This window comes from Seriola aureovittata, chromosome 14, assembly GCF_021018895.1.
Source record: "Seriola aureovittata isolate HTS-2021-v1 ecotype China chromosome 14, ASM2101889v1, whole genome shotgun sequence".
NCBI classification, from domain to species: domain Eukaryota; kingdom Metazoa; phylum Chordata; class Actinopteri; order Carangiformes; family Carangidae; genus Seriola; species Seriola aureovittata.
In genome coordinates, this window is record NC_079377.1 from 2,173,585 (window position 1) to 2,188,474 (window position 14,890).

Below are 14,890 nucleotides of genomic sequence, written 5' to 3' on the forward strand. Positions count from 1 at the left end.
CGGATATTTTATGAGTAGTTCAAGTGTGTCTACTTCACGGCTAATGAATACAAAATGATTTTCCCTCCCTAACTTTATTCGTGGCAGTGTGGAGATGGGATGTAGATGGTCATGTTGTGAAATAAAATAAACTGAACAGATGAATTGATAAATAAAAATAAAATAATTACAAATAATCTAACCATTTTTGAGGCTTTATTTCTGATGTCTTGAGCTGGGACAGAGAGAAGGAACCAGCATCTGTAAAACTCTGCTCTAAGTTGCCTGTCAGGCTGTACTGAGGGAACAGTTTCCCCGCGCTTTAACGCGTCATCATTATAGGAAGTCGGATGATGACACGTCGAGATCCAAAGTCTCATGACTTAATAAGGGTTTTGCAGGTGAGAGACAGCGGAATAAACCAGAGCAGTTTCAACTGTTGATATGTTTGTTTGAGTCGCTGATTTTATTGTGAAGAAGTTTGGGTTGCGATGAGTCACGTGGTTTCATGACAGCAGTCAGCAGGAAGTTCACTGCGCTGTGCACAAGTGTGTTGTTTGTTTGTTTGTGTACCTGTGTTTGTGTGCACACGAAAAACAGTGTGCCAAGGCATTTTCACTATTTGGACGCTAGTGCATTTTTCATGCATGTAGGCTACCGATAAGCACAAATATAGTGTTTGCATAAATGCACGTGCCGCCTATGGCCTCAGTAACTCAGTAAATCACACTGTACAGTCAGTTGTAACTGTCAGTAATGAGTTGTAGTCAGAAGTAACCCTGAAGCTGGAGGAAATGTAACTTTAGCAGCTTCAGAAAGTTTTCACACCTCTTCACTTTATTGTTGTAGATTTAATATAAAATGGAGAAAACTGCTATTTTATCCATCAGTCTACCTCCAGTAACCAATGATGACAAATCCATTTAGAAATAAATCTACAACACTATAAAGTGTGTAAAAAGTGGAGGGATCTGATTACTCTCTGTAAATCTTATAGAACAGTATTTTAACTTTGATGATAAGGTGACTTCCTGTTCTGTTGTGGTTGTTGGAAGTGTCCACCATGACTGAGGTGAGCCATCAGCAGTGGGGAGAGGTGTCCAGCCAGGGCGGTGTGGACCTGTGGGTCCTCCAGTCCTCCCAGGTGCGGGTGGAGGTCCTCACCCTGGGTGCCATCATCAGGTCTGTGTCCAGCAGGAGGAAGGATGGTCAGATGGAGGACATAGTCTTGGGCTACGACAACCTGGAAGGTAGGAGGGAATATACCTGCTCACACAATACATGAGACTTCATGAAGAATATTAAAGATGAATGAAAATGGTCAGATTACAGAATTAGACGTGTTAGAGCAGAGCAGATTTCCGGGTCAGGGATTTGAAACAGTCTGTGGAGGTTCTTTGCCTGGGGAGGGAAACGCTGATCTTAGAGGTTCAACGTAGAAATAAAGTGACTTTTGTATTATTATTGTATCTGGCGCAACTTCACCTACTGCCAAGGTGCATGGAGAAAGCAAAAAGCCCAAAGAGGTGAAAACTCCTGCAACACTTGCAGAATACAGAAGAACTATCTTATTAGACTGACACGTTTCAGGGTCATCACAAAATACATTAAAATCAACAGTTTAACTGTGACACACAAAAAATATAAAACAACCAATCAGATGCAAACACATAGACACACATCCAGTACATATCTGCCAATACGGCTTCTACAGAGGTGGGTTGGGCAAATGGCCATGTGGCTTTAGGCCAGTTGTTGTCTCAGGCTAGTAGAAAGGTAAGAGGAAGGTCCTGTAGAGGACATGGGTCAAACCATATTTAGTTCATAACCTGGAGAAGGTCACCTAAGGGTTTTGGCACTGTTTGTACTAAACACCCACCCCAAATACACAAACTTTATAAAGTGCTATACATATTAAAGGTAACAAGATGCAACATAGAAAGTACATCATACAAAGGTCATCATAAAATGCATAAATAAACATCCATGGTTTAGATGTATTCATGTTTCTACCTGTACAACCATGCTCCAAGCTACGGAAGCCAAGAAAGGCCATACCCACAAATATTTTTTTAATATATTTTTTATTATTCTATTATCTTAAGATAGTGAAGATTTGTTATGTTGAGATCAATGAATAATTATCCTGTTATCTTGAGAAAACAAAGCTCCGCTGTCTGTTATCTTGAGATAACAGATAACGGAGCTTCATTATTCCGTTATCTTTATCCGGGATAAAAAAAATATTTGCAGGTATGGCCTTTCTGGGCTTCCATACTAAGCACTTCAGTGTACATTTAGAGTTTAGTTTAAACTGCTGCATTATGTCACGCACCATAACAACAGTATTTGCTTGGTCGCTTTGAATTTGATCAAAAACATTTTAAGGAGCACTTGAACAAGGGAACATTGTCCAACATATAAATTCTCCTCCACATAGTCTTTATAATAAAACTGTGTGAGCTGCATTTGATAGAACAGTAGTGGGACATACAGTGGAGGGAATAATTATTTGATCCCCTGCTGATTTTGTAAGTTTACACCCTTACAAAGACATGAACAGTCCATAATTTTTATGGTAGGTTTATTTTAACAGAGAGAGACAGAATATCAACAAAAATCCAGAAAAAACATTAAATAAAAGTTATAAATTAATTTGTATTTGATTGAATTAAATAAGTATTTGATCCTCAAGCAAAACGTGACTTAGTACTTGGTGGAGAAACCCTTGTTGGTAAGCACAGAGGTCAGAAGTTTCTTGTAGTTGGTCACCAGGTTTATGCACATCTCAGGAGGGATTTTGGTCCACTCCTCTTTACAGATACTCTCCAAATCCTGAAGGTTTCGAGGCTGTCGCTTAGCAACTCGAAGTTTCAGCTTCCTCCACAGATTTTCTATGGGATTAAGGTCCAGAGACTGGCTAGGCCACTCCAGGATCTTAATGTGCTTCTTCTTGAGCCACTCCTTTGTTGCCTTGGCCGTATGTTTAGGGTCATTGTCATGCTGGAAGACCCATCCACGACCCATCTTCAGTGTTCTGGCTGAGGCCAGGAGGTTCTCATCCAAGATTCCACGGTACATGGCCCCATTCATCGGCCCTTCAATGCGGTGAAGTCTTCCTGTACCCTTAGCAGAGAAACAGCCCCAAAGAAGAATGTTTCCACCTCCATGTTTGACAGTGGGGATGGTGTTCTTTGGGCCATATTCAGCATTTTTCTGCCTCCAAACATGGAGAGTCGATTTGATGCCAAAGAGCTCAATTTTGGTCTCATCTGACCACTTCACATTCTCCAGAGCCTTCTCTGAATCATTCAGGTGTTCATTGGCGAACTTCAGACGGGCCTGTACATGTGCCTTCTTGAGCAGGGGGACCTTGCAGACACTGCAGGATCTCAATCCATCACGGCGAAGTGTGTTACCAATGGTTTTCTGGGTGACTGTGGTCCCAGCTCCCTTGAGATCATTAACAAACTCCTCCCATGTAATTCTGGGCTGATCCCTCACCTTTCTCAGAATCATCCTTACCCCACGAGATCTTGTAGCCCATTCCAACCTTGTGCAGGTCTACAATCTTGACAGCTCTTTGGTCTTGCCCGTGGTGGTGGAGAGGTTTGAATGGAAGAGATTGATTCTGTGACAGGTGTCTTTTATACACATAACGAGTTGAGATTAGGAGTACTTTCCTAACGGGACAGGACTAATTTGACCGGTCTGTGGGGGTCAGAATTCTTGCTGGTTGGTAGGGGATCAAATAACTATTTCACTCAATCAAATACAAATGAATTTATAACCTTTATTTAATGTTTTTTTCTGTATTTTTTGTTGATACTCTGTCTCTCTGTTACAATAAACCTACCATAAAAATGATGGACTGTTCATGTCTTTGTAAGGGTGTAAACTTACAAAATCAGCAGGGGATCAAATAATTATTTTGTCCACTGTATGTCCAGGGCTGAGGGAGTGTACGTGAGGTGAATAGCCAGGCGTTAGTTTGGTGAAGGTGAAGAGGAGTAACCTGTGCTGTGTTGGCAGGTTATGTGTCAGATAAGCGGTACCTGGGAGCTGTGGTGGGCCGCGTGGCCAACAGGATCGCACGGGGGCGCTTCGTCGTGGAGGGAAAAGAGTTCCAGCTAGATATCAACAACGGGCCTAACGCACTGCATGGAGGGCTGCGGGGCTTCAACAAGGTAAGACTCAGACAATGAGTTTGTGTCTCATCAGCTCCAATAAATTTGTACAAATCTTCTATGTATCACTTCTCAGTCGCAGGTAAATGACTGAGGCATGACAGTCTGTCCTAACAGATGTACCTGTTTGTGTCTGTAAATGTTTTCATATTACAGTGAACACATTTAGGAATAAAGTGAAATGAGCATTATGAATGGTCAGACAACATCATCTCCAAAATACCCATAATCCCTTGCATTGTCAGGTTAGCGTACTCTCAGTATGCTATGACTTATTGCTGCTAGTCTTAAAATGGCGTTTTTCTTACCTGCCTGAAGCAAACACTGCCTGGAGTAAACTCACTCAGTCACAGCTTCTTATTGTGCTAAACCACAGCACACTGACATCATACACATCCTGCTGGGTCTCTGATCTACACCCTTTTAATAGATTTAGCCTCATAAACATCAAATCATTTATTTAAAGTTCCTCACCAGACATGTTTGAACTCTGCAAAAATCCTCTGCTGTGATTCATATTGTGTTAAACATGTTTGTCACACATAAAAAGCTCATCTCCTCTCACTTCCTGATTGAGAAATGTGGATCAGGCCTTTAGCCCCGCCCACCACCTGCTGTCTCCAGGTGGACAGGTGAAAGAGCAGAGAGTATGAAGATGGTTAGAGGAGGAAACATCAGAGAGACTCAGTCACATGTTTGAGCCTCAGTCAGACCCAGACTCAGAGGAGGAGTCTGAGACCAGAACCAGAGACTAGCAGACGGATCAGAACGGTTAGCATAGTTAGCATCTTTTATTTGTTTATGTTGTTTATTAGCTTGTAGCTGACAGAGGTTAACACAGTGTTAGCGCTTTTCCTAATACTAACTTTCTCTCTCTGTACTGACAAGGTTTCAGGTGTATTTAGCCCCGCCCCCCATCCCCACAAGTTGACAGGATTGGTTCCTGAGGTTTGTGACGTATGAAACCCTGGCTGTCTGAATCTGTGTTTATGAGACTGTCATCGGTTCACTGCAGTTCAAGGTGGAAACACTCAGTCATGGTGCTGATGATTATTTCACTCTTCATATGTCTTGTATTATATAAAACATCATATAGATGTTAACAAGGTTGAACACTGGATTTGGAAAAGAAAGAAGAGCAGAGCTTTGGAAGAAAACCTCTTGATTGCTTTAAGTCAGACTGATGAAGCCTCATATACGAGTTATAACTGTGTATCCAGTGAATATCTGCAGCTGTTCTTCTCACACTATTACTCCACAACATGTAGCTACATGTGTGCTTCCTGTAAATGTAGATTTTTATTTTACATTACCTCTGTACAGCATATACTGCATAATACTCTGTATGTGTTTCTCAGGCTGTCTGGCTTGCTACAGCAGTGGGAGGTGGTGTACAGCTGAGTCTTACCAGTCCGGATGGAGACCAGGGTTATCCTGGAGAGGTTCAGGTCTCTGTCACCTACACCCTACAGGTAAATACACCTGCTTCAGACATTTTTCAGTTCATCAGTTGAGGTTTGCTTCTAGCTGAGGAGTTTTGTCTCATGAAGGATTCAGTTTAATGTTTAATTAAGAGATCAAACAACTTTTGGTAAAACTTAACAACCTGGGACGAAAAAGGTATTTGAAAAACAGTATTTGTCACAAAAGGTGGAGAACGTAGAAACAAACATTTCCACAGTTTTACCAGACAAACATTTTATTGATTTTGAATATAAATAAATGGTTTCCAGATGTGAGTTCAGTAAGATCTGAGTTGTGTGTTCAGGGGGAAACACTTACTGCTGAATACCAAGCCAGGTCGACCAAAACCACCCCCATCAACCTGACCAACCACTCCTACTTCAACCTGGCTGGACAGGTAAGAGCACATGATCAGCTGTGAGATCATCCAACGTGTCAGAGCTGTAGATGTTGTAGAGGAGATGGAGGAAATACAGGGGGAGGAGAGAATAGAGGGAGAGATGACGTTGGTTTGGTTACTAAAGGTATACCAGTCAGTCAGTCAGTCAGTCAGTCAGTCAGTCAGTCAGTCAGTCTTAATTTATTCAGGACCTGAGCAGCAGGTGAGTGTGGAAGGTGACAAAGGTGACAGAGACCTCTGGTGGCCAGGTGGTGAATGACAGGAGATGCAAAGGTTGTGCGTGTGAAGTGGGGAGTGTTTAAAAGACAGTGGCAGACAGAGGAAACAGATTAGAAGGTGAGTTTGACCGACGTGTGTGTGTGTGTGTGTGTGTGTGTGTGTGTGTGCGTGTGTGTGTGCGCGCGCGCAGGGTGCAGCAGATATCTTTGACCATCATGTGTCCATCAGTGCTCAGTCCTACCTGCCTGTGGATGACACATCGATTCCTACAGGTACGACATTTACATCATGACACACAACACAGCAAAGGAAAGTGATTTATGTAAATGGAGTTTAAAGTGTGTGAAAGTCTGTGTATGTGAATGTATGTGGAAAGTGTGTTCTCCATGGTGCTTACAGATCACATTGAATCAGGGAACACCTGTTTAGTTGTGGCCTCATGTTGTAGTTGATTCTGTTTAAATTCACCAACTACAGGTGAAAGTCACCACAGACACCAGATGTAAAGCTCCAGCACACTGTGAGCTACAGAGACATCAGTGTGTAAACTCGTTTGGCTTGAATGCAACAGAAGTTGATTTATATGTAAACGTCCTCTGTAAGAGACCGACTGAGTTTCTGACGGCAAAGCAGAAAACCATAAAGTAAAGATACAGTCCAGGTCAAGTATTTGAATAGTTCCACAGTTTTTCTTCTTCAGACTCTGAGCTTCAGCACTTTACATTGGAAATACAAAAGTGTCAAGACAGACTGAAATAGATGTCATACAGACAGAACAGAGATACATAGTATATTTACAAGTAAGAACAAGCAAGATAACACCATTTTAGATTATTACAAACATATATGAAGAATATGATCTGGGAGGAGATTAACTGACTTCCAGGTGCCACCAACAGACAGGACAGGGTGAACAGGAACGGAGCCAGAACAGTTCTCTGTGGAGACCCGGTGCTGCTCACCACTGTACCGTGGTCGTCCTGTCGGGAGATCCACTATCCAAGACGTGAAGCAGGGATCCACCCCCATCCCCCCCAGCATGCCTTTTAAAAATGGCTGATCCAAGAAAAGCAAAAATTAAAGTTAAGTAAATTCATTTTGAAAACTCTCTGGCATTATTGAATTCAAACCAGGAGGAACTGGCATCTGTATGTGACTCAGAGGGAAGTGAGGTCAACATATCCAGCCTCCACGAGATGTGCCCATCAAAACGTGTTAACGTCAGCTCCTGAAAGCATGAGGTTCAATTCACCACATAATGTTTGGACTGACAAAAATCAGCTTCTGCCGGTACAACTGCTGGTTACCAGCTGTACAACAACAAGTTCAGTAGTGATATACACAGCCAGCAGCTGGTGAGCAGCTTCAGCTGAAACACTCTACTATACTAGTAGTACTAGACCTGGTTTTGATTTATCTTTCTTTTTCAACTACACACTACAGTCATTTTGACATTATGGTTCCTCTCACTTTACAGTTTTCCTTTGACAGAAATCTTTTTTTCAGCTCCAGCAGCTGAATGATCTTCTCCACTAGCCTCTCTGTGTCTGTGTCCAGAGATCAGGTCCTGTCGTCTTTGTTGCAGTTTTATATAACTGTGAAGTCCTCATTTCCTTTGTGTGAATGACTCTGTGTGCTTGGTACAGTATAAACTTTAATTATGGTGTACGCTTGCTGTAATGCCTGTTCATACAGACATGTGGAAACATGAACACTTGTACTTTTGTGTGGGGGGTGTGTTTCTTCATGCTCTGTCAGACAAACATTCATTACTCTGCAATTAGCTTTGGTTTCCCCTGGAGACAGAGGAGCTAATGACTGTCTATTTATATCACAGAATCAGTGTTACAATGGAAATCCACCTCAAAGGCTGAATTAGAGCATGGCTTTAAAATATGGATTAAATTCTGTGTCATGCACAGTTAAAATTAGCGGTCTGTACTCAGCACTGGACTCCCACCCTGCACTTTCTGCCTGTTAAATCCCCAACAGGAGGAGATTTTGAGGGTGAGATGAAGTTATATTTACAGTAAATCTGTGTTTTTTCTTTCCATCTCAGCCCTCTGTCAAAAACAAGCTTCTCTAAAGCTTCTGGAAAACAGTGATGTAAGCGACCCAGTGACGGCTGTGAGGCAGTGACGTTAAAGACGGTTGTCTGTTGACCTTCATTGCCTGTAGCTGAACACACAGCACAGCTGCTGTCATTAACCTGGATTTATGTTGATTTTGTCAACACGACACCACAACGTTTGAAAATCATTTTATCACTGCAGTGCAGCAGCTTGGGAATGATGGTGAGCATGTAGCATCACAGAGAGCAGGAGGCTGAACACAGGTGTGACAGGATGAAACCCTGCAGGGTTACATTGTTCTGTATCTGCTGAGTCAGGCTTGAATCTATGACAGCTAAGTTAAGAACACAACTCCTTGTTGTCTCTAACTGCTTGTGATCACTAAATGTTGATTGTAGCAATTGCAGGAAAAAAGTGACGGACAATTTCTTTCTTTTGCTGCACGACGTCAACATAAATACAAAAGTGGGGAGTCATTCACCCCGAAAAAGCTTCTTTCTTAAAGAGACAGTGTCGCCCTCTCCACAGACCTGACACTGAAAGACAGGTAGAGAACATACAGCACAGCAAGCTACCAATTATGGTGAATTATGTCAGTAAACTACAGTACATCCTATGATACAGCACAGCTGTTCAGTATCTTGTATTTATGTTGATTGTTTCAGATAATGTAGTGACAATTAGACAATGATTTGTTCAGCAGGTGATTTTCACATGAAAGCAGTGTTTTTAAAAATGGATAGCATAATATAAACAAAATCTACTATGTATATCTACATAATATACTATACTATTACTGTCCTGGAAGACAACCAAGCAAAGTGAGGCGTTTTAGAGCTGAGGCTACTCCTGATCCCTGGCCTGGGTCTTATTGATCGAAGCATGAATAGAGAATCTGTTTAGTGTTATAATAAAATCCTATGGAGCTTGTGTCAGTGCTCGGTCATATGGAAGGAGAACACACTGATGTGGAAATCCATACAATTGATAAAACCAGGCACCCAGGTGAATGAACTGTGAGGTGAAATAATAATTGGAGGAGGACTTGGCATTCATGGTAAGATTAGACCTGTGACCTTCAGAATAAAAGCAGCGCTCAGTCATGTTATAGATTGCTGTTAGTGTTCAGTTAATGTCATTTCTTATTCATAACCACTGAACAAAAGCACAGAGCAATAACCCTACCAGAAACACTTGAATCCGTGTCCTCTCCTGTCTGCTGCAGCAGTCAGGTGTGAAGTCGACACTGTGCATGATTAATGCATGATTTCTGTGTGAGGGTAAAGTTAAGGCTGGAGGAGGTAGAACACGCTGTGACTTGTGTTTTTCAGTCTACATAGATAGTAGAGGATATTGCAGTGTTTTCATTAACATAAGTTACAGTTTGATCTTTCATTACCTGCACTGATAATTACATGCTGCATCACATTTCTTAAATCCTGTGTGTCTGAAAGAAATCTAAATATGTGCTTGGATTCCGAATGCCAGATATGTCATCCGGAACATTTCCCCTAAAGATCCCAACCAATAACTTGATGCATCCACAGGAGAGATCAGAGCAGTAGAGGGCACGCCCTTTGACCTCAGAACGCCTGTTCTGATTGGCTCTCGGCTGAAGGAAGTTCCTGGCCCAGGGTTTGACCACAATTTCTGTCTGTCATCCCCTGGAGACGGCTGGACAGAGAGACACGCTGCCAGGTCTGCTGCATATTCTCTCTCTCTCTCTCGCTCTCTCTCTCTCTCTCTCTCACTCACACACACACACACACACACACACACACACACACACACACACATAAACACACACACACAAACACGTTTATACACAACACACACACACAAACACACATTTATACACAACACACACACACACACACACACACACATAGACTTATACACAACAAACACACATTACACACATGCGTTTGTCTTGAATAACGTCTGACAGGAAACTTTCTTAACCTCAGAGTGTGTCACCGAGTCAGTGGGCGTGTCCTGGAAGTTTCTACCAGCCAACCAGGAGTCCAGTTCTACACCGCCAACTTCCTGGATGGCTCCATCACAGGAAAGGGCGGGGCTAGGTATGGGAAGCACAGCTCCATCTGCCTGGAGACACAGAATTGGCCTGACGCTGTCAACCAGGTATGATGATGATGATGATGATGATGATGATGATGATGATGACGACTATGATGACGACTATGATGATGGAGAGGAAGTCATAGTTGTTGTCTGGGGAGACGTGCTGTTAAAATCAACTATTATTTGGTTTTCTAATATTATGAAAGGTTCCGTAAACGATCGTCACGGCCACCAGATGTTGCACCACACCACCAGCATCTCAGACCAAAACTAGTGCTTCGTCTGCCACAATGTCCAGCCTCCTTTTGGCCACACCCTCCCTCACTTCCATCCACGTTCTCAGTCAGCCATGTGTAACTGAGCACAGTGAAGTCATCCAGTAAACACAACAAGAAGTAGCACAACTGAATAAAGTTTCCCTGTCAACACGAGAGCCAAAAAAAACAATCACAAACCATCAGCCCACGCTAGCATTGCTGCCATATGCTCCACAGCAGTGCTGACAGTTAGCCAGCTGAGGATAGCAACATTTAACTGCTTTAACCTCCTAAGACCCGAGCTCTATGCTGTGCTATATAGGCTGATTGGGACCTGAGAAAAATGATGACCACATATGAGGACATTAGTTTTAAATTTCGATTACTGAGTGGCAGTATAATATCCTCATATGTGGTCACCAGGCCCTTGTTGAGAAAAAGTTAGTATTGTGGGCTAGAGAACCCAAAATGTGAGGTCCACATATGTGGACGCCAGGTCCTAGGAGGTTAAAACTCACTCAACTAAAACTTTCCGGATGTTTTGACGGTCCCCGGGCCGGCGAGGATTTGAGCTGGTAGTCCTGTGTTCTGGTCTGATCTTATCTCTTTGTCTGGGGCCTTTCTGGATAAAAAAACGTGGTTTCACTTGTCAGTGTCACCTGAACGCCTCATACTGCACTATACCGGCTCACCTGTGGGCGGAGCCTGTGTGTTTATAAACATGGGGAGGGTTTAACGGTTTAACAGGAGGGACTCAGATTGTACTAACATGCACATGTACGTGCACTAACGCGCAGTGCGTGACCAGACCGGCAACCAAAACAACGAGCAGAGAAACTCAGACTACAACACACACAGAGGGGCGTGGCTTCGTTCTAAAATAATCGTTTGCTGTTGTATTAATGTTTAAAATCTCGTTTATAGAACATTTATGACAGAATGAAATTGCAGTTTTCTCTGTAAATGTATCTTAACTCATAATTTAATTCATGAAGAGCAATAATGAAAGCATTACTTACAACTTTATTAGGGGTTTCACACAAAGTAAATTGGGTGGTGGTAAAATATACTTAACTCAAGGTTTACTTACACATGGTAAAAAGGCCTGTGGAATATGGTCGAAAGTTCCAGAACAAGCATCTGAGTGAATGAAGCTTTGTTTAGAATACTTTCCCATGGATATGCAGCCTGTCACATACACGCTCAATGAGTGTGACAATAAGTTCTACGGAAAAACAAGCAATTTATTATAATTAAAACATAAGACAAATAAGTAATGAAGTGTGGTATTTGCCAGTTAAGTCATGAAAGCAGTGCATGTATGAGTAGTGCATGTGCTGTGGTGGTGTTGTATGTGCAAAAGCAAAACAAGAGGATCTTACCAGCTCTGATCCCCCACCCAGCCACCTTGGATCCAGAGCAGCACCTTAAGGATGAGAAACAGATAGCAGAACAGGGCAAGTGACAAGTATCTCATGTAAGTCGTGGAATAATAATAATAAGTAGAGTTGATCCGATACCGATGCTGGTATCAGAAAGGCCTCAGATACCACGTAATTTATTAATAAACTTTATAGTTTCACAGCCAGATAAAACATCGGCTTTCCTGGAAATCAATTCTTCTATGGTGCTCTAAAACACTGCGCTGTGCAGTAACTGACAGCTACTGTTCTAGAGCAGCGAAGAAGAAATGATTGGTGGTAAATAGTGTAACATGAGCTATTACCAAAATGTCAGCAATTTGGCAACATGTCGCACTAGAAAAAGACCCGCCAATAAAAAGATAGCGTGTACAGTATGCAAGGCTTTCATTTCAAGGGGTGCTACTGTCAGGACGGCTAGTGCAGGAAGCTTATTCATTCCTAAGTTTAATTATTTTCATGAGTGACAGTCAAATTAGATTCAAAGAAAGATTCCATAGCGTTCATGTTTGACCTGAGCCCTGATATACAACAGTTGATATCAATCATATCACATCCATACAGGGTTCGGAGTATACAGCTGTTGTCATTTCCTTTTAAAAGCACTGGTATCAGATCAGTTCTTGGTGTTGACAGATAAACAAGCTCAGGTATCAGAATCAGTATTGGGTGGAAAGAGGAAGGAAAAAAATGATCAGAACATCTCTGTATCAAAGTGTGTGTGTGTGTGTGTGTGTGTGTGTGTGTGTGTGTGTGTGTGTGTGTGTGTGTGTGTGTGTGTGTGTGTGTGTGTGTGTGTGTGTGTGTGTGTGTGTGTGTGTTGTCAGGTTTCATTTCCTGACTGTCTCCTGCGCCCCGGTGAGAACTACCAACATGTCACTCGCTTCACCTTCACCACGCTGTGATCTGACCTCGACCTGCAGGGCGACACACAAGAAGAAAACTGGGTGTCTTGAAATAGAAAGTGAAGTTCAGTAATTCATTGTACTTTTTCAGGGCAATCTTACTTCCTGTCTGTGTAACTGTAATTCAATGCTGATTATTTTTGAATGTGAAGAACTTTCTCGGTGCTGTGACGGGTTTGTCAGGCAGAATAATGGCAGCCTGTGCAGGTTTGGTGTGGGGCAATGACATGATGCTCTCATGGGGATGATCTGTGATGTGATGATCCTCTGCCATATTTCTTACATTAAACCAAAAAGTCATAAAGAGCCTCCTCATTCAAGCTGGTTATTGCCATTTCGTCCCCTTCTACCTGAAATTTTTGTTGAGGTGTTTTTTAAGTCGTATTTATTTTTGGACCTCTTAATGAGAAAACAAAAAGGTTTTTATCTCCAAAGTTGAAATCTTACTGGGTTTTATAAGGTTCTACTTCTGAGCAAATCAGCACTTAGAAATGCACACAAGACGACCTCTGTCAGGTCGCGTCGCTGCTCAGTGACGGCGGGGACAGGAGCAGACAAGACAGAGAAATAAGTGCAGATGAGAAAATGTCCTGTAACACGAGGTCTATAGGAACAAGAAGGACGGCAGTACAGAATAAAGTTCAGTCTCTTGTCAATTGTTGTAGATCTTGCTGAGGAGTTTATTTTCACTGTAAACATGTTGGCACGCAAGGCACCTAATGCCTTAAAGGTAATTGAATAGTCTACATTTTAATTGATAGCTTCTTAATTGCACAATAAACCCACATTTCATTCATTCATCCATCTGTTTTTCTTTCTTCCCCCACAATAAAACACAAGATATTTTGGTGCATCAGACTTTAACAAAACCTTCATCCTGAGCTGCTACACTACACCTGCAATGCTTTTTTTGAATAAGAAAAAAATGATTCATCACAAAACAAGAAATAAATCATTGCATCTTTTCAGGTTTTGCAAGACAGAACCTTATAATTCAAGGCAGAAAGTAAGTTCTCAAGATTACGAGGTTCTACATGACCTGTCCCAAAAAAACCCATTTAAATTTTTGATAGGATTTTGATATTGTATGTGTAGAATACATTTAACTGACCTGTTCCACATCAGTTTTGCAATTTGGAATGCAAAAACTTTGAAGCTCAATATCTCCAAACCACTCAGAACACAGAGAGAACCTTGTAAAAAAAATAAGAGGATTTGTTACAATGTGTCAGATTCATCCCTGTCCATTGAATGATTGTCCATGTGTCCTATTGGTGCAGTATTAAGAATAAGAGAGCAGTCAGGCTGAGGCTGTTCAAATTATTTATGTTATGTAACACTGCACTGTGTGTGAGACTTCACCTGTGTGTGCTTAACATCTTCACACAAGCTCAACTATCCCTAGAGCATTGAGTGGAGAGGCTGTTTTGGGTGAGAGGGCATCTTACTACTCTGCCAAGAGATGTGTTGTGTTGCTATGGCAACCTCTCATCCATCACTCAGAGATGGGATTTCTATAAAAACGCGGTAGAAGTTGTGAGGCTCGCTGGGCCAGAGCTGCAGAAAAGAAGAGAAGGCTGATCTCTATCAAACAGTGGCTGTGCAGACTGTAGGAGGCGAGTGTGAGACCGACTTCACACTGAATTTCATGCAGGAAGGAGTGAGAGCTCGGATTCACGGCGGTAACTGTTTCACAGACACAGAGGGAGGAACTGACATCACCACCCTCTCACTGTAGCTGCTTTATTTCCCCCTCACAAACGGGCTCTTCCTTTGGACTCTCTCGCTGTTTTATTAACAGATAAGGACGACTGATGTCACCACAGTCTTGGCAGTGTTAATTTCTTAATCCCTAAAATCGCTTCTACCACATTTGTCTTAAAGGACAGGTCCACAGTTGTTCA

General features: G+C 42.1%; 1 protein-coding gene across 1 annotated transcript; it reads left to right on the plus strand.

Annotated features, from left to right (window-relative positions):
• Nucleotides 1–408: 408 nt before the first annotated feature.
• galm (galactose mutarotase) lies at nt 409–13,786 on the plus strand. Its single transcript, XM_056394790.1, has 9 exons — nt 409–527; nt 1,035–1,229; nt 4,012–4,166; nt 5,525–5,638; nt 5,935–6,027; nt 6,440–6,521; nt 9,869–10,019; nt 10,289–10,463; nt 12,909–13,786. Exons 1-9 carry the CDS (start codon nt 488–490, stop codon nt 12,984–12,986), a joined length of 1,083 nt encoding a protein of 360 aa, XP_056250765.1. The 5' UTR covers nt 409–487; the 3' UTR covers nt 12,987–13,786.
• Nucleotides 13,787–14,890: the final 1,104 nt, after the last annotated feature.